General features: G+C 34.6%; 2 protein-coding genes across 2 annotated transcripts; both read right to left on the minus strand.

Moving 5' to 3' along the window:
• Nucleotides 1-842: 842 nt before the first annotated feature.
• On the minus strand, nt 843-4140 carry LOC132543719 (uncharacterized). Its single transcript, XM_060207237.1, has 3 exons — nt 4076-4140; nt 2109-2462; nt 843-1268 (listed from the first exon to the last, which is right to left on the minus strand). The coding sequence occupies exons 2-3, from the start codon at nt 2434-2436 to the stop codon at nt 1108-1110; spliced, it is 489 nt and encodes a 162-aa protein (XP_060063220.1). The 5' UTR covers nt 2437-2462; nt 4076-4140; the 3' UTR covers nt 843-1107.
• Nucleotides 4141-8065: 3925 nt separating this feature from the next.
• LOC132543684 (alanyl-tRNA editing protein Aarsd1-B-like) lies at nt 8066-19046 on the minus strand. Its single transcript, XM_060207200.1, has 13 exons — nt 19008-19046; nt 17232-17360; nt 16796-16813; nt 15409-15550; nt 14806-14863; nt 14233-14392; nt 13894-14013; nt 13523-13653; nt 13133-13199; nt 12133-12224; nt 10108-10162; nt 9781-9875; nt 8066-8945 (listed from the first exon to the last, which is right to left on the minus strand). Exons 1-13 carry the CDS (start codon nt 19044-19046, stop codon nt 8795-8797), a joined length of 1257 nt encoding a protein of 418 aa, XP_060063183.1. The 3' UTR covers nt 8066-8794.
• Between the last annotated feature and the right edge of the window lie 402 nt (nt 19047-19448).

Raw genomic sequence — 19448 nt, forward strand, 5'->3', positions numbered from 1 at the left:
AAAAAATTGTTTTTTCAAAATGACATAAATACCAGGGATTATATGATGATACACCATCTATATAAAGTCCATTTATTTGTGATATAAATAAACAGATTTGTAACAAAAGTGAGATGGTTGGGGGGAGCAAAAGTTGGAAGACACTGTTTTTGTAAACTTGTGCAAAGTTTCTACACTTACAGTTTTTAAAAATTTCTTTATTTCATTAACTTTGATTTCAAGACATTTCACTGCATAGTGAGAAATTAGCACTTCAATTCACACAATACAAAGTGCTTTCTTATTAACAATTTATGAAATGATTAATTAAAAGTTTAAAAAACAAATGTTGACAGGTGATGTTTGGCTAATTATGTACAGAAGACAAGGAGAGATACCATACACAGTAATATTACATGAAACGTTCTATACATTGGCATACAAAAATATATATATACTTTGATCATATTTACATGTGATATTTATAAAAGATAAAATCAACTAAAATGATGATATAAAAAAAATCATCCCATGTTTACCTCAAAGTACATTTATTTTTATGTCATCTCGATTTTTTCAGTCTTTTAGTATTACAACGTATCTTTTACACAGAATTAGTTTGTCTAATTGAACAATTATTACATCAAAAATATTACAACAGTGTAACTGAATTGGGATATATACAGCAAATTCATTGACTAGCTGAAAAAAAATCTGTTTTCATACTACAAATTTTACAAGACATTGCAGTAACATTGAGTACATATTTGTGTATATTAGCTACCAACAAATTGCCTCCATATGTTACACGGAATGACAAGTCACTTATAAAGTGGAATTGTACAACCTTGAAACATTGGACATTGCTGGGCAAGTGTTTGTACTTATGCAGACCTTAAGTAGAAAACAACGTCACAAACGCATACGCCTGAATTTCATAACAGTTCTCGTTCAAGTATAGTTAAGGACTGACGTTGTCAGTCACTTTTCTGACATTGTAGATGTTTAATAAACAAACCATTTATTTCTTTTTTTAAGTCAATGAAATTGTGAAGAATAGAACCGAAGGTATCTGAAAATTAATTTTAGAAAATTTTGTCTGAAGAAGAACCTTGTGTTGTCCTGGGATCAGTAATAAAACTTCAGGTGGTAATGCACCACTTGAGCTATGATAAGGACCAGTACAATAATCATAGACACTATACCGCCCAAAGCCGTACCTTTAGCGTAAGCTCCATATTTTGAGGCCTGGACATATTTACAGCGATTGAAATAGTCCTTAGACATTTCTGTAAAAGAATGAAAAATATGATGAAGAATTAGAACAACAGCTTTTCTACAGTGGTGGGGCAACTCTTACTCCCAAAGTTTTTTGAAGAAAAATAAAATATCTGATTTTCTTGACATGAGATATATGTTCTATGTGAGTAATTGGTGCCAAATTTGAACATGTTTGTACAAATATTGAGTTACGGACAAGCCCATGAAATGCTGGAAGTTTGGATGTCAAGTCATAAAAACAAATTGCATGCCGATATATGGAGGAATTGTGTGTATGATAATTCATTGAGTTGGTCTGTTTGTATAAATATAATTCAATCTTATATGAGACAAGCACTTTCATTGGCCAATTGTTTTATGCTATCAGCCAATAGCAAAAAAAATTTGATGTCATTTTGCAACGTCATGTTTGATTTGCTAGTGCAGTCGTGTAAGAAATTGTCAAAGAAAAGAGTCCTTTATAAATGTCAAAAATATTGCAAAGAGGCCTCACTTTGTAACTAAACCTGATGTAGATTACAATGAATACAATGTGTGAGGATTACAGCCAGTAAGTGTTTTTGGAATCAGTTCAGTAGTTAAGGCATAGCCAGTACATTGTTGTGTATTTAGGAGAAGTAAAATCAGACTCAAGATATGTATCTTAATTTGAAATGACTTTGCATTTCTTCAAAGTTTATATTTTTGCGAGTCTTGGTGAGAGTATGATATGTGACTGATGATTAGCAGGATTTGTACTGACACATTGACATAACAGAACTTACCATATCTGGAAGCACAACCCTTTAGAATTTTGTTAAAGCAGTGTGTTCATTAGATTGATTACAACATATTGATTATTTTCTCACCTGCTAACAACACAGCAATCAGGCCAAACAGAGGATTGAAAAACACAGAACAGCAGGCAAAGCCCCAGTTATCTGCAGGTTTCTTGATAGGATCTGGAGCGTCAGTGACGACTGGGAGGATGTAGGATGCCTGAGAGGGTGTGTACATAGACAAAATACTCCGACTGCCATATAAGGACATGGTCATACTGGCTTGTGATGTGTAACGTGAGTCTCCCAGTCGACGAAGCTCATATGCACTCCCAAGCTCGGAGGCAGACTCGAGGCGGTTTGTACTGCCACGAGTGTCATCAAAATAGTTGGAACCCATCGGGGGATAGTTAGACATGATGGTGATCTAGAGATGGCAAGTATCTGTGGGGATAAGACAAAAGATATTAGGACAGATCATGTCTATTTACATTCATCAACAGTGTTCACAGTGATACCTTTCTAATCTGACACCCTGCAAAAATCAACCTGTTTAATCCAGTGCAGGGATCACTTTTTTATAGATCAACTTAAAGCTGTTTCATCTGATACCCTCCACTGGGAAACTTTTTTATTAATCGGTTTATTCCAACAACCAGTGCGTTTTATTCACTAATATAAAATCTGTCTAATCCAACACTCTGGAGAGGAACCATTTTTAAGATTGTACAAAAGACACACAAGTGACTAGCACCTTTTTATTATTTAGAGTGGGATACACTAGAACCAAACAATGAATTTAACTGCATCATACAGCTGTTTCGTCCTTCTAGGACACACCATTGATGCTATGGGACTAAATTGTGAAGCCTAGAGGTGGCTAAGGAAAATCCAAAGTGATCAAAAGAAAAGTCAAAATCTAGACTGGGAGGTCCAACAGCCCAATAATTAAATAAATATCAAAAGTTACATACATCAGATAATTTTAGAATAGCGTCAAGTACATATGTACTTTCTGAACCATTAAATTAACCAGTTTGATCTAACATCCAATATGGGGACAAGTTTCTTTTTTAAAACAAACAGTAAACCTTGCACTGTCTTATCTAACAGCCTGTATAGGGGAACCATTTTTCATATAAAACAGTCAATTTGATCACAAACATGGGGACAATTATTTTAGATTGATAGTACAACCTTCTATTTTACTGGTGAACAGACCTGTATCGGTTTTGTTTTAAACATCTTATCAATAGCTATAGTCATTTAAGAATGGCCTCCACAAGTATTCGAGGTGAGAACATATGTTAAATGCATATTTTCAGCAGTATCTTTGTGTAAGCATCCTTTTGATAGTGAAAAACTGAGGAGTACCTTCAACAGTTGGTTGTAAAGATGGTCGTGTAACTTAAATTTGAGGGTGCCCTTCATTGGTATCTCATTTCTTGCAATATTTTTTCTTAACCTTTAAATACTTGGTAGAAGCCTTGTTATGAGGCTAATTATCAAGCTATATTGTGATATATGTTAATTGAAGGCAAAAATAGATATGCTTGTCTGCACCTCTATTCAAACTGATCTTGATCTTACAAGACACACTAATGGTTCAAGATGGTGGGGACGGCATAGGGGAACATGGGCGGTTGGACAAAACATATCGTTAGTTGTAAACACACTCTCGTGGCTTAAAAGTCAGCTGAAACAAACAATGATAATATATTTTGAAAGTATAGGTTGTATAAGCAATCCTGCGAAGTGATTCATATCCTGTATTCAATATGACAAGATTTCGCATATCGAAAGTTGTGTTTTTGCTCTGGCTATTTATCACTAAACCTAGTCCAGGTATATGTAGACCATAGAAAAACATACATCAAGGCATGATGCACCATAAACGGCAAGGTTTACCGGAAAATTCTATGTTGAATCTAGGTCAGGATACTATGGACGAAAAGTAGGAAGTGCATGGCGCGGTTACGTGAATTCAAATACTGTATGCCACCTGTAGCGTTGTACAGGTGGGTAATGCAATCCTAAGCACACCTGAAATGATTTACCTGTATATTAATCCAATCGGTTACATCAACGTGAGATTTTATGAGTAAGAAGTCGTTTCTTATCAACTTTCATCGTCTGGTCTTTACATTTTCTTCAACCTTCAAGCGGAAATCAACGCCAACAATAATATGCAAGTACGCATGCGCGCAGGTGTAAAAATCTCAGGTGAGTCATTTGAGGAATGTGTAATGTTTATATTCCGGAAAGGAATCGCCTGTCAATAAAATCGTTTTGAAAAGCAAGTTTTTTCTACACATACAGCGCTATTGACTAGGAATCAAATGATTTTACAATTCATAGAATTGTCGCGATAGTCGCAGGTTTCGACGTAAATTATTGAATATACGAGTTATTTCCCTTTAAATTGTAGAGACACGCCCTAATTCCTATATATCGATTCCGTGTCTACATTAAAGTCTGTGGTAACATACATCCCTGGCTTTTCAAATTATTTTCTTTTATGACAAACTAAGTAAAAGTACCTTTTCTATTTACGTCTCTGTGAAAGGATGTTTCATTATTTTTTTATCCAGCTTCAGGTGCAAGACCAACATGCATCGAATATACATAGTTGACTGCACGCAGCTGCAGAGAGCAAACGAGTAGACAACTGTTTTAACTTTAATTAAATGAAATGGAATATGAGATCAAAGTTACAAAAATCATTTTTTTATAATTTTTTTCATCGTCAGTAACCCAGCGTCTGTTGTACTATGGCTGGTAGAATGTATAACCAAGTACCTCCCAAAGTATTATTTCATATGTAATTTATTTGAAAGAAAGTCGGGGTAAAACAAATTTTCAATATATAACATGGATCTAAGGTATCAGTGCACAACAGTGGACAAGTCCAGACACCGACCCAGGCTCCGCACCAAAAAAGTTTTTTTTATCTGTGTGCTCATGGTAGGTAATTAGACGGTCTTAATTTTGTTTCTGTGTGCTCATGGTAGATAATTAGACGGTCTTAATTTTGTTTCTGTGTGCTCATGGTAGTTAATTAGACGGTCTTATTTTTTTACTGTGTGCTCATGGTAGGTAATTAAACGGTCTTATATTTTTCCGTGTGCTTATGGTAGGTAATTAATAACGGTCTTAATTTTGATCTGTGTGCTCATGGCAGATAATTAGACGGTCTTAATTTTGTTTCTGTGTGCTCATGGTAGGTAATTAGACGGTCTTAATTTTGATCTGTGTGCTCATGGTAGGTAATTAGACGGTCTTAATTTTGATCTGTGTGCTCATGGCAGATAATTAGACGGTCTTAATTTTGATCTGTGCGCTCATGGTAGGTAATTAGACGGTCTTAATTTTAATCTGTGTGCTCATGGTAGGTAATTAGACGGTCTTAATTTTGATCTGTGTGCTCATGGCAGATAATTAGACGGTCTTAATTTTGATCTGTGTGCTCATGGTAGGTAATTAGACGGTCTTAATTTTAATCTGTGTGCTCATGGTAGGTAATTAGACGGTCTTAATTTTGATCTGTGTGCTCATGGCAGATAATTAGACGGTCTTAATTTTGATCTGTGTGCTCATGGTAGGTAATTAGACGGTCTTAATTTTGATCTGTGTGCTCATGGCAGATAATTAGACGGTCTTAATTTTGATCTGTGTGCTCATGGCAGATAATTAGACGGTCTTAATTTTGATCTGTGTGCTCATGGTAGGTAATTAAACGGTCTTAATTTTTTCTATGCGCTCATGATAGGTAATTAGACGGTCTTAATTTTAATCTGTGTGCTTGCGGCAGATAATAGGACGGTCTAATGACTTGGTAATTTTAAACAGGTAGTTAGAGAGAAAGGACAGCTTCCGCAGCTGATATTTTCATTCTTTTGGTAGCGAAACAAGATCGTTGATAAGAATGGTTATCAGTAACACCATTTAGAAAGATAAAGAATAGCAGAATAGGGTAGAGCAAAAGTGATTGTTGATCTGGCTGAAATGATATTTTTATTCAATTATTCCAATATAAACACATACATGTATTTATGATTGGAGAACAAGATTGATTTTTTACCGTACATGTATATTAATTTGAACCCAATTTTGTAATCTTTACACTGGTTGCTTTTAAAACAGCCCCTATCGTAATAAATCGCTGTGGCCATTTGGGCTTTGAATTTCTTGTGATACATGATCTTGAGCATGGTCTCCAGCATAGTAATAGTACCAGGTAATAGATATTTTTTTCAAATTAGTTATATCTCCTAATATTACATTTGACCCCTTTTTAACCTGATTTCATGGCCCTGACATAGTGGGATTCTGGAAACATAAAAAGGCATGCTTCTTTTTGTATTATACAAATACCTGTTTATGTCAACTATATTTTTTCAGAAATGAGGAACTGTTCTCTTAAGAGAACTACCAGTATTGCTGCTTATAATTAATTACATGTGACTTGTGACCTTGACCTCTGAAGTAGAATTCCCAGAAACGTCATTCCTGGTTTCTTCAGTAAATAGGAACATAAAATAACAGCATTGTAAATTGATCGCTTGCAATAAAATTTATTCAATACATTCTTAAAAAGCCATAAAACTTTATAATGTTTTGAACATAAAGTTTTTTTGTAATAAGAATTCAAAATGAATCTGTCATCTTATTGGATGTTGAAATATGTTTTATTTAATGACAAAGAATCAAAACAGGCCTACTGCATGTTGTTGAATGGTATTGTAAATTATACCTGAAATGAAAAAAAGTTAAAAAAAAAAAATACTCCTCAAAAATGTATTGGTGTAGTGGTCGATACTTTCAAGGGGTTCTGGAAGAAAATTACAAAAAGTCAAAATTTTGATTTCTTGATGAAAAAATAACATCTAGCTCCGCCTACTTAGTTATGAATGGTAACACACCACTTTGTGGCAGATCAGTCACTATTTTGTATCAATGGAACATTTATTTACACATTCACTTGGTGTGTAGATCACTGTCATTCCATGATGTAAACAATAAAATGGAATACAACATCATAAAAACTTCAACTACCTTACAATGTACAAAAACAATTAACAACAAATCAATAACAGACTTATCAGTGAAAAATATGTAGTGTTATAATTTACACATTTCGAACACTGGGCTGAAAGCAAATATTAAACCATCAGATCAAAACATTGTCTGCTTATGAATTTTGTATCGACCTTGTGATTACAGGATGGATTTCAGCCTTAGTGACTTTGGTGCCAAAAATGATTTTCTGAATTGTGAATTAGATGAGAATCTAGTAAACATCAGCGACACCTTATCTATTGTATCAAGATCAGCATCAGCTGCTAGCCAATTTGCTCTTCTCCCACTCACCAATGTCATAAACCACTGCTGCTGTTAATTCAACAACACTCTTTCCGACTAAAAATGTAAACAAACCATCTCTCACATACATGCTCTCCGAGCCTCACTGTCCACTTTATCTACCCTGAAAATTGTACAAATTACCTGTCAGTAATGTACTGTCATTAAAGATGTTTTACGTAGTGATTTCTTATAAATAATCATTCATTAAACTAAAAAAACGGATACATTTAGGAATTATTTTATTTTACAATTATTAGCTTTGAAAAGAATATTTTTTAGTTTCAAACTGTTATGAAAGACATTCAGTTTGCAAATCTATTTTCCTTTTTAAACGAATATTAATGTTCGTTTGTAAGAATTCAAAATAAGTCTAACTACAATTATTATCAGAATGAAACTAAAATATATTCCTATTGATGCTTTAGTGAAATCTTCAAAAAATTCAGCATCAACAGGCATTTGCTCTTTCTTAATAGAAAACTCGTCTGAAAAGAATTATGGTTGTATGTCTTCAAATTCAAACACCTGATCATCACATGTTTTCTTACTCCTACTCAAAGTAACCTCCATTAATTTGAAACTGAAGCCTTACACATGTATTGGATTTGAAAAAATCCCAATCACTTAGTTGCCATTTCTAAGTAACATCCTATTACTTAAGACACAACTCAGACATCCACAGAGATATGATGAAAGTTTATTGTATTCTTGACCTTGGCAACATTTTTAATCACCCCCGAAAAAGGAAAGGTATGCCAGAAAGAATACCAGGACTCCCAGGGATAAGACAGGGCGCTCAGAAAGAATACCAGGACTCCCAGGGATAAGACAGGGTGCTCAGAAAGAATACCAGGACTCCCAGGGATAAGACAGGGTGCTCAGAAAGAATACCAGGACTCCCAGGGATAAGACAGGGTGCTCAGAAAGAATACCAGGACTCCCAGGGATAAGACAGGGTGCTCAGAAAGAAGACAGCATGCAATTTAGTTTCTTAAAATGTGTGCTGGGTGCTGCACTCTGGTCCTGGTTGTTGAAAGGCTGGTGAGAAATAACTAGTGGTCAGTGAACATTTTGTAACATGAATCAGACTACAATGGAAACACGTTTTATCGTTTCACAGCTGGAGATTTGTTAAGACATGTCAGATGGATAGATTTTTAATGTTTCTTTTGCCTCTACTACTCTGGTTTTTTCAACGATTTGAATTTTTCATTAAACACTAGTTATGTGTAAAGCTCCATTCTAGCTGGAACACAGTGATTACAAGTAGTAACTTTCAAACTATCTGTATATTTGTTGCTGAAAATTGTGAATAATGACAAGTTTCATTTTACATATTTAGAAATAAACATAGTCCAACTGGGTTAGAAATGGTCTAAAACACTTCACACAACACTATATCAAAATCAGATTTAACTCTCATTGGCCACTGCTTGCTCTGCACTTCGTTGTAGAATCTCTCTAAAGATTTTCTCTGCCTTGTGTCGCTGACCTAGTTTATTAACTTTTCCTTGAAAATTTCCACGGTTCATTGACCCTTTACCATCCATGACCTCTGCCATTCTATAAATAGAAATGTTAAACTAAATTAAACAAAACAAATTCAAGTGTTTAAGTTCACTATAGCTGACACAAAGGTTTTGTAGATTATCTTATACCTCTCTAATCTATGCCACTGAAGTACAAGAATTTTTTAAATAAAATTCAATTCAGAGACTTGCAGCAATGGAGTGAGAAGGGAGATAAATGTTAACTACGAGGTTTGTTGAAGATGACAGAAGAAAAAATTACCAAATGACCCAACCCGTCAATGATGGCCTGTGTAACTCACCAACAGATTGATAATCTCACCTTGTTCCAACATGACCCAACCCCTAAGTGATGGCCTGTGTATCTCACCAACAGACTGATAATCTCACCTTGATCCAGCATCCCCCAACCCCTGAGTGATGGCCTGTTTATCTCACCAACAGATTGATAATCTCACCTTGATCCAACATGACCCAACCCCTCAGTGATGGCCTGTGTAATTCACCACCAGACTGATAATCTCACCTTGATCCAGCATCCCCCAACCCCTGAGTGATGGCCTGTGTATCTCACCAACAGATTGATAATCTCACCTTGATCCAACATGACCCAACCCCTCAGTGATGGCCTGTGTAATTCACCACCAGACTGATAATCTCACCTTGATCCAACATGACCCAAAGTCTGAATGATGCCTGTATATCTCACCAAAAGACTAATAATCTCACCTTGATCCAGCATCCCCCAACTCCTGAGTGATGGCCTGTGTATCTCACCAACAGATTGATAATCTCACCTTGATCCAACATCCCCCAACCCCTCAGTGATGGCCTGTGTAACTAACTTGCCGTCATCATATTAACATTACCTTGGTCCAACTTCCTTGAGGATATCCTCCTTGCCTGAGAGAAGGAACAGCCCCGCCCCTTTGTCATCTCCAACAGTTAACATACAGCTCACATCCTGGAATGCAACAGCCTATCAGTACTGATAATTCATTCAATATGTAAACAACACACATCATTTGATTTACATTTGGTAAGTTTGATTGAATAATCTTGAGTGATTTTGCATTTTTCAGAGTATGCACTATTGTTTAAAGATAATTGGTCTATATTAAAAAAATAAATTTACTGGAAAAATACTGAATTTGTCAAAACAACACATACTTCTATATCAAAATCAAGCTATTTACCTTGTCACTGATTTCTCGTACTATAATGTTCATGAAATCATTGTCACCTTCCTTCCTGTATTATTGAATATAAATATTGACATCCGTTAATATTGGCTTTGCAGTTATATAAAATCAAAAACCCTCATACAAGGTCTATAAAAGAATCAGTATTTTTACTCTACAACACTAAGACAGCAGGAGTTTTAATTCACATAATATCACTGTTTATTTTATCAACTGGAGTCAAATATAAAAACTTATTAAGAACACAAATACTGTAAAATCATTTGGTTTTGTGAGGTTCTGTTTTCGTGGTTAAAAAATATATTATTTTGTGGGTGTCACACATCAGTATGTAAGTAGTATAGATATGCACGGTTTGAATTACATGCAGATTCTTGAAGGGCTATTCATGTTAGTAAGGTAGAGGATCAGTGCACATGTATAGAGGAGACTTGAAAACGGATTTGAAATGCATACAAAGAAACAGGGTTGCCATAATACCAGTGTGAAATACTGATCATGGTAAGTTACAAACTAATTTTCACTTTATTAAAACTTAGGTAAGTTCATCTGTACCTATGTGATTTGTTTATAGTGAAATAAAAATGTGTTACAGTGTATCAATACCTATAGGTAATCTAGCTTAAGTGTTTGATAGCACACATATTTACAGGTAAGGAATGTATACATGGAGGTGACAGGGTAGTAGTATTGTAATGGGTATGTGTGAGTTGTTTATGACTAAGTTGAATATCTATGGATATAGTGAGTGATATGTTCTACAATTATGTTTATAATTTGCAATGTGTATAAAATGTGTATGTAAGGTTTAATGATGATGTTTGCATGTGTTTACACTAGTAGAGAGGTAAGTGTGTGTATGTTGTGAAATATTAAAAGTAAACAAGTTATAATGCTGTATCCCATTGATTATATATACAAGATTACTATATCATTACATCATAATTAGTCATAGGAACTCATTAATATGTTGCAGCTTTCAGCGTCCCCATTTTTTTCAATGTATAGCCATTGCTTGACTGAGAACTATGGAAGACCAGAATGTTCAGCTGAATCTTTGTCCGAGTATTCACCAGTTTATGGAGGTTATGGAAACCCGTGTACAACAAACCCATTGTATGGTTGTACGGCATGGTCACCAGTTATGACCATTGTACCCTGGCATCATTGTATTACTACATAGTGTGTGGAAGCTGAAAGTACTCATCAGATGGTTATGATGTCGCCAGTCCTCCCGATACTGGGGAGTAAGTAGATCAATTATCTGGTGAACAAGAACAATTGTTGTTTGATGAGGAACAGTTACTCTGACTTTGTGATATCTAGCTGTGGGACCAATGATTGAAAGCTATAGACTGTGATCCCAGATTTGTTTGTTAGGGTATAGTGTAATATTGTGTATATATGTAAGTAGGGTGTAAAATCTTATATGCCATTGTATTTATGAGAGTGCAGTGTATGATGTGCCTATAAGATTTGTTTAAACTTAATGTAAGAAAATAAATGTATATATTGTATTCAGCTGTTATTTATTTGTTTGGTAGTTGTAGCCAATAACAGTCAGCTACGTCAACAGTTGACACTTGATTTTGTTAATGAATGTAGTTCAATAAATCTACTTACACTAATTTAAAAAAAATTTGTGGATTAAGATTTTGCACAAAAATCAACAAATTAAAACCTCCATGATAATATGTAGTTTTACAGTAATCTCTATCATAAACATCCAGACATAAGACCACAAGAGCCAGAGATATGGATGGGGTTATTGTCACATAAAACATAGAGTAAAACCTGCCTAATCAAACACCCCAAGGGTGCAGCCAAAACTGGTCTTATTAGACAGTGCTACTTAATAAACGAGGTGACACAGGTTTTTTTGAATTACAAAATATTAGTGCAGAAATAATTACTTCCGCATACTTTACCCAATCGTTATATTTTGCTTCATGTCATTCCAATTTATATTATACCAACACCTTGCCAGTATCTGAGTCAGTAAGATGTTTGTATACTCACCGATGTAAAACAAACACAGGATCTGGGTCAGTCTGAGACTTGTACTTCTGTGCTTCTAACATAGCCAGATCTTTCAGTAAGTTTGTTACATTCTATAATAAGCAAAAATTGTAATTATGATTGTCCTGTTTTTTGCCTCTGCAAACATATTTTTTAGAATATAGAAACAATAGTCTTAGACAGTTGTTTCAATGATTTTTCTCATAGCAGACAAAAACAAGAGGTCCATGGAACTCAACATTCACCTGAGGGCTTCAGGTCTTTGGACAGTTTTATAACCTGTCCATCAGTTACAGCATTGGGGCAGACTGAACTGATTTATGCATTTTTACAGTTTCTATTGTTTATGAATTTTAAGGCTTAATTTTGAATTGAATGGAACTGATAACACTGTCTGTTGTTGCAGTTTAGAATATTTGGCCAATGTGACCTTGAATGAAGGTCAAGGTCATTCATTTGCACAAAAAGGTAGCCCTTCATCCCAGCATGCTACTGGCCCAATATCATGACCCTGGACCATTTTATTACTGAGCAGTCATTAAAAGATTTTAACATATTTGACCCCTGTGACCTTTAAATTAAGCCAAGGTTATTCATTTTAAGAAACCTGGTAACCCTTCAACCCAGCATGATAATGGCACAATACCATGACCCTGAAACATTTCCTTATTGAAAAGAAGTCATATAAAGATAGTAACACATCTGATGCCTGTGACCTTGAAAATAGGCCAAGGTCATTCATTTGAACAAACTTGGTAGCCCTTCACCCCAGCATGCTACTGGCCCAATATCATGACCCTGGACCACTATGTTATTGAGAAGAAACTGTCAAAGTTTTTTATAAAAATTTAAATAAGATGCACAATGAACACTGTCAGACAAAAGGAAATTTGCAATAGGTCTCTAGGGACTTCATTTCAGGTGACTTAAAAACAATTAATGGAATAATGTTGCCCCTCGCCTCCCTACCTTTTAACCAGCACTCAATCCAATTACCTACCTTCTGACAAGTCTTAAATCCCTTCACGGCCTTGTCAGCTAACTCAAAGTGTTGATCTAGAGGACCCCTGAAATAACATGTGATGTCAGCAATTAATAGAATTTACCTAGGTATAGAAATTTACTCACTGGGCGAAACAAAGAATCCCTGCACTATCACAACATAGTGTCTTGCACTGTAACAACATAGATAACAGATAGAAGGTGGGGAATGGAGATAAATTATTGTTGTATCCTATACATTTAGTTATGATTATACTGTAGCAGTTCTGATACAATACTATCAGAACACAGTGGAAATCGCTGTAACACCAGACATTATACAATATCAGTAGAAATCTATCCATCAAATCTAACAGGAAACTCTGAAACTTGTTATGTATGGTCGTACTTGAGCAGTCCTGTCAGTGATCGTTCAGTCTGTACACTCCTTGACATGTAGTTCCTCAGGCGACCTCCAGCCACAAAGTGTAAATTCGTCTTGTTTTTCTTTCCTTTTTCAGCAAAAAGCAATTTTATCAACTGCAACAGAAATATGAGTAAATTAATAAGAAGTGAGCGTTACGCTTAGTAACACTTCTGTAAAGTCTACATTAAGATGAAATAGTGACCATCTAACATAGTCTCATGGAAAAGGAAATGAAAAATTGCTTCAGTCACTGCCCTAATTACATCAACTAATGATTCAATATATTCTTTCATTGATTGAATGAACTTGTTATGTTACACAGATGTTTTTTACTCGATCTTAGCCTAACTCACCTGTAGATGAGTGAGATTTGACACATGTGTTCCACAACAGAGCGTGCCCCCATCAATACCTTCAATGTCCAACACTCGAACTGGTCCCACATGGTCCTCTGGTAGCCCCCGGCAACGAAACTGTTGTCAAAAGAACATTCAGGAAATTTACTACTGTACAGGAAATTTTAAGCCCTATAAAATAAAAAAGGTTTGTGGTAACTGTATAAATGGATCACAAGATTACTTTTGGGGAAACTAGGATATTTAGATAAATTAGATTTGGATTGTGGAAGATGTCATATACTTATTTGCAATATGAATAAAGACATGTAACTATCTGTTGTGTATGTTCCGTACTTCCTTCAGTTTGGGATCGTCTTTTTCCTGAAATATATGGCATGTGACTGGGATCTGTTCCAGGATTTTTTCGTTGACCGTTTCCTCCAGCTTGACAACATCCTCTTCTGTCAAGGCTGGAATATCTAACTCTATAAAGGATGTTTTCTCTCCCAAACACCTACAGGATAAAGTTTTACATTTAATTAACATCTTAATAAAAAAACTGTAAAGATAAATGGATTGTAAAACTCTGCTTCAAGCACCAAGTCTACCAGTATATTGCAAATAATCTTTTCATTAACAGAACAAATTCCAAAAAATATATATAGTATCTAGTAATAACCCTATCAGTTGCTATTTCTATTCAGTAGAATTACAACTAATAGCTAAATCATTGTCCTGTAATAAATCCAACCTCCGTTCCCCTCCTCTCCCCGTCCTCTAACCCCCATCCACCAACCTCCAACCCCCAATGCCCGTCTTCCAACTTCTGACATTATCATGAAAATTGTTACCCACAAAATGTAAGTGAAGACAGTATTGAAGACAGTATACATGACATACAAACTCTAATAATATCAGAATTCTTACCACGACGTTGTAGGACATCCATACATCTGTTCTGCTATAGCTGTGATTAGATGCTGGCCTGGGAACATAATTTATCATCACAACAATTGAGGGTTTTGGTACACATTCAAAAGTGAAATATTTCTGTTAATATCAAAATTTTCAACATATATCTAGTTATTTGTAATTGTTTTATGATTGAGCTACTGACTTCCTTGGCCCAAGGTGAAAGTTGCATTATTGTTTGAGCCAATGGGAGAGTGCTAGGAACTCGGTCCTATGGAGGATCTGGTATTCACATCAAAGGAATAGAAACAAGTATAATATATATAAAAAATAATACATTTATTTTAACAACATGTTACGTTCATAAGAACTGTTTTGAAATTTTAAACTTAAGAAAAAATATTGTTTTATTGTACAAGCTTTTCTTGGATATCCTTAAAACATAGTTGTTCAAAGATTTTGTATATCAATTTCTTATCATGTATGCATTCTGAGTCTTAATTTCAAAGATTTTTACACAATAATCAATTCATGCTGTATAGCGAAAAGATGAGACCAATCTGGACCAGTATATTTGTGACAGCTAGGCTTGACTCAAGTGCTTTATAATCATCTTACCTGTATGTTGCTGCATGTGATCAAATCTGCGAGTCCAGTCCACCTTCATGTCAACCTCGGTATCTGTGGGGATTTCTGTGGTTACAAAGTTTACAGCCTCTGCCCCTTTCCTTGTGATACGTAGCACATCTATACTGTTAATCTAACAATTAGAAAAAATGAAAACTATGAATTAAGTTTTCGTGAATTTTGAGGGATTTTTCTTAAAAAGATATTTATTTGTTCATTTACCAATTGAATAACAAGAGGCCTAGCAGCCTTGACAGTCACCTGAGATAAGCAATATTGGTTATAAAGATTAAATGGTAAGTAGCTTTCAAGCATCATGAAAAAGATATTGTAACAATGATGATAGTAAGCCAGTGCCAATACATCCAAAACATCAAAACTGTCATCCTATACTAAGAGTTTTTACAAAGTTATTCCCAGTGGGAAATACAGAATGCTATGATCAAATAACACAATTTTTCTATGAAAATTACAGTAAAGATAACCACCTCCCCAGGAAGAAATGTGAGACTCATTATGTTAATTAAAGCACCTCAAAATAGCATTCCATGCATGAAGAGCATTTATCCTACCATAGCTGGGTGTTGAGGAAAAGATTTTTGAAATCTGAGGCAATCTGACCCCTTTTGGCCCCACTTTTCAGCTCCTGGGGATCAGCCACCATCGATATGGGCATACCATCAATTGTCATCCTTTGCTCATAATTCTAATCAAATTTGAAATGTTTCCAATGGGAATTAAACATATTATGCTTAAAAATTTATTATGCCTTTATAAACTATAGTATAATTTACCCCTTCCATACAAGGAAATGTGAGATCCTGGAGCAATGAAATACACAATTTCATTTGAGAAGGAGTCAAAAATGTTAAATTGTTTATGTATGCACAAAACCAGAGGTGATCACAATAGGTCGCCATGAGACACTGTCTCAGGTAACTTAGAAAAAAATAATTAATGGTAATCATAAATAAAATTTATTGCTATTATAAATAAAAACAAAAAATAAATTAGAAAAATAATTAATAAATAACATTGCTTGTTATAAAGAGAATCTTAAACGCCATTCATTTGAAATGGTTCAAAATGTCTTAAGAATTTTGTATTTTTACTGAGTTTCTGGAATGTGGAAATAAATGTTTATATAACTTAAGAGATATTTTTGAAAACATTTTGAAAACAACATTTTGTTAGCACAAAATTGGAAATATTCTTACACGTATCTCTTTTTTGGTGGCGCGAAGTTATGACATTACAATAGAAACGAGGGACATTCAGCTAATCACAGCTGTGTAAGGTCGTGTTAAAACCTCAGTGACCTCAGGATTTTAATGTGATAAAATGTATACATATCAATGTACAGGTAAAGTATACATACTGTTCCTCTGTCGTCTGGCTGAAATATAAGACCACAAAATTTACAAATATTGACAATTCATAGAAATATGTGCTACAATTATTAAAACACTTAATTTTCTTTTTTCAATAACAAATAATCTTATTAACATACAATTTTATTATTTTTTCTGCAATTTTAATTTATACGTTCACAGGAACAATTGTTGTAAAATTGTAGATATTAAACAAGACCTCATTAACAAGTCATTTTTCAACAGATTTCAAAATAAACAAAATATGCCTGTTTTTCAATGTTTCCATTGAAACTTGCTGTTGCTTGTTTATTTATATTTTCCCAGTATAAGTTAAGAAAATAATGCTCAAATAACAAAACTTCAGTTCCACAGGAGATTTTATTAATGAGGTTTTAACTATTACTATCTAGTATTAAAAAAAGAAAGATATTTTCTTAATACCTGTCCACCGCCTTCAGGAAATAGAACAGTATCCTCCAAGATCACCTCGTAACCTTTGACTTTGCCTTTTTTCCCATTTGTTACAAGTGTGGCCTCCGCTGGCACACAACTTTTCACCTTAGATTTGAGCTTTAATAGATAAAATTTAAAGATTACAATATGAAGTACGTGTAAGTCCTGTACACTGAAAACTAGCTGTGGCAAGCTCTCTTTTTCTCTATTCCTGATCCGCTTTCTATTATACTTAAAAACCTACCAGATGTACTTGAAAATGTGGTCAGGTTATTTACAGAGGATATGAAACCAACAGTGATCACAGAAGTATGCTTTCTGACATTGATAAACTATTGAAATGGACCAACAACTGGCATCTGAAAGTTAAAGCACAGAAATATTAACACCTCTGTCTAGGAACAGATATCAGACACTGTAAACCACGAAATGGACAATATCACAATTCAAAAAGTCGAAGAGGAGCAGGACCTGGGTGTAACCATAGACAAAAAAGTTTACGAGTCATATTCAAACATCAGCTATAAAGCCAACAGGTACTTGGTGTAATTAAAAGAAGTTTCAAATATCTAAAGAAGAATTTATTTGGTGACCTCTACAAATCATTGGTGAGATCCTGCTTTGATTATGTCTGGTCAATAAATACCAATAAGGACGAAGTTTCCATTGAGAATGTTAAAAGATGTGCAACCATACAAATAAAATCTACAGCACTGACATACGCGACAAGGACATTTCTGTTTACATCAAGTGAAATACAAACTAGAGGGCACAGCAAGAAACTAGTAAAAGAAATTCTAGACTGAACATATGAAAGAGCAACTTCCCAAATATAGTGATAAACGTCTGGAATTCCCTACCACAACTGTTTAAGACCTAGAACAAGTAGGTACTGTCATATTTTGTTTGAATATATATCGTGAATATCTATATCTATGGCTATCAATAAGTATATAATAAGTATTGACAATTTAGCAGTTTAAACACATAACATCGCGGAAGGGTGGGAGGGGTCGAAATAGGACTATCACACCCTAGGTGCTTATATCTGGTATTTAACAGTCCCAATTTTAAAGTTCCATAATCCACTTTAGTTTACACTATTATGGATTATGGAGTTTAAATATGTTGAGAACATCCAAGGATTTGCAAGGATGCATAAAATTCCCACAAATCCTTTCATTAAAGAGGATTTTTTCTTATCTGACACATATGGTGTACACATACATATGTTGGTAATTAATAAGTATTTTTTAATAATAACCACACAAACAGGCATTTAAATTTTGATTCACATTAATATAATTGTCTACTTTGCTATGGTTTACCAGTATGTGATAAAAAACCCTTTTTACACCCACTGATCAACAATGACAATATTCAGTCTTGCCTCTGATAACACATTAATTAAACCATTTGTCAGAAAAAAAAATCCTATATAGCTAACATATTTCGAGACTTAAATCAGTTGTTGATAATTCCATTTTGAATGATTTTTAAACGTTATATGGAAGCACTTGTCCACCAATGTGTCAGAGTTCTACAGGAGAAAAATCACAGGAGTCTCGCAAGACTCCCGAGAGAATTACTCTCTAATGACGACGCATAGGAGTGATATTGCATCATATTGTTTATTACTATTGGCCAGGTTCGAGCGTCTGTGTTAGTTATACTGAAATTGAAGTTAGCTGATTTCGTTAGTGAATGGCCCCTTTCAGTATGTTTGAAGTATTGTTTAACTAGATTTCAAGTTTAATATTTTACCTCTCGCAGGTAACTGTTCCTTTGACATGCTAACGCCATTTCGACAATGCTTGTTTCACTTTCAGACTCGACGTTAAGCAGACGCTTGTATTATTTCAGGTCTTTGAAATGCTTTAATTCCGTGTGCTTCCTCTAAGCACCGTTGACCGTGTACATCCATTCGCTTTTCGTCGGCAAACCAGTACTGCATCCGTCATGATGTTAACCATTTACTATTTCTCATAATTTGTGTGGTTTATCAAGACACACTTCTATATTTAATTTGAAATAATAAACAACCAAATGTTACCATCGTTCACCGTGACATCGGGCTCATAATTACATTAGTGGGTCATCATCTAAGCCACACTGATGTCACGTCATTGAGGTCACAATGCGGTGTCTCATCATTTAAATTGCTATGTTTTTTCAGGTCACAATAAGAGTCTTCATATTGGTGTC

Source organism: Ylistrum balloti, unplaced genomic scaffold, assembly GCF_031769215.1.
Source record: "Ylistrum balloti isolate Yb309-2 unplaced genomic scaffold, AGI_CSIRO_Ybal_v1 Utg369762, whole genome shotgun sequence".
Lineage (NCBI taxonomy): Eukaryota > Metazoa > Mollusca > Bivalvia > Pectinida > Pectinidae > Ylistrum > Ylistrum balloti.

What these genes read in the sequence shown, in the direction of transcription:
- LOC132543719 (XM_060207237.1), bottom strand. Translation starts at nt 2,436, where the DNA reads ATGTCTAACTATCCCCCGATGGGTTCCAACTATTTTGATGACACTCGT. An exon ending in GATTGCTGTGTTGTTAGCAG is followed by an intron (nt 1,269 to 2,108) that starts GTGAGAAAATAA and finishes ATTCTTTTACAG; the next exon opens with AAATGTCTAAGGACTATTTC.
- LOC132543684 (XM_060207200.1), bottom strand. Translation starts at nt 19,046, where the DNA reads ATGGCGTTAGCATGTCAAAGGAACAGTTACCTGCGAGAG. An exon ending in CAAATCTCACTCATCTACAG is followed by an intron (nt 13,654 to 13,893) that starts GTGAGTTAGGCT and finishes TTTCTGTTGCAG; the next exon opens with TTGATAAAATTGCTTTTTGC. An exon ending in TCACTGACAGGACTGCTCAA is followed by an intron (nt 13,200 to 13,522) that starts GTACGACCATAC and finishes ATGTTATTTCAG; the next exon opens with GGGTCCTCTAGATCAACACT.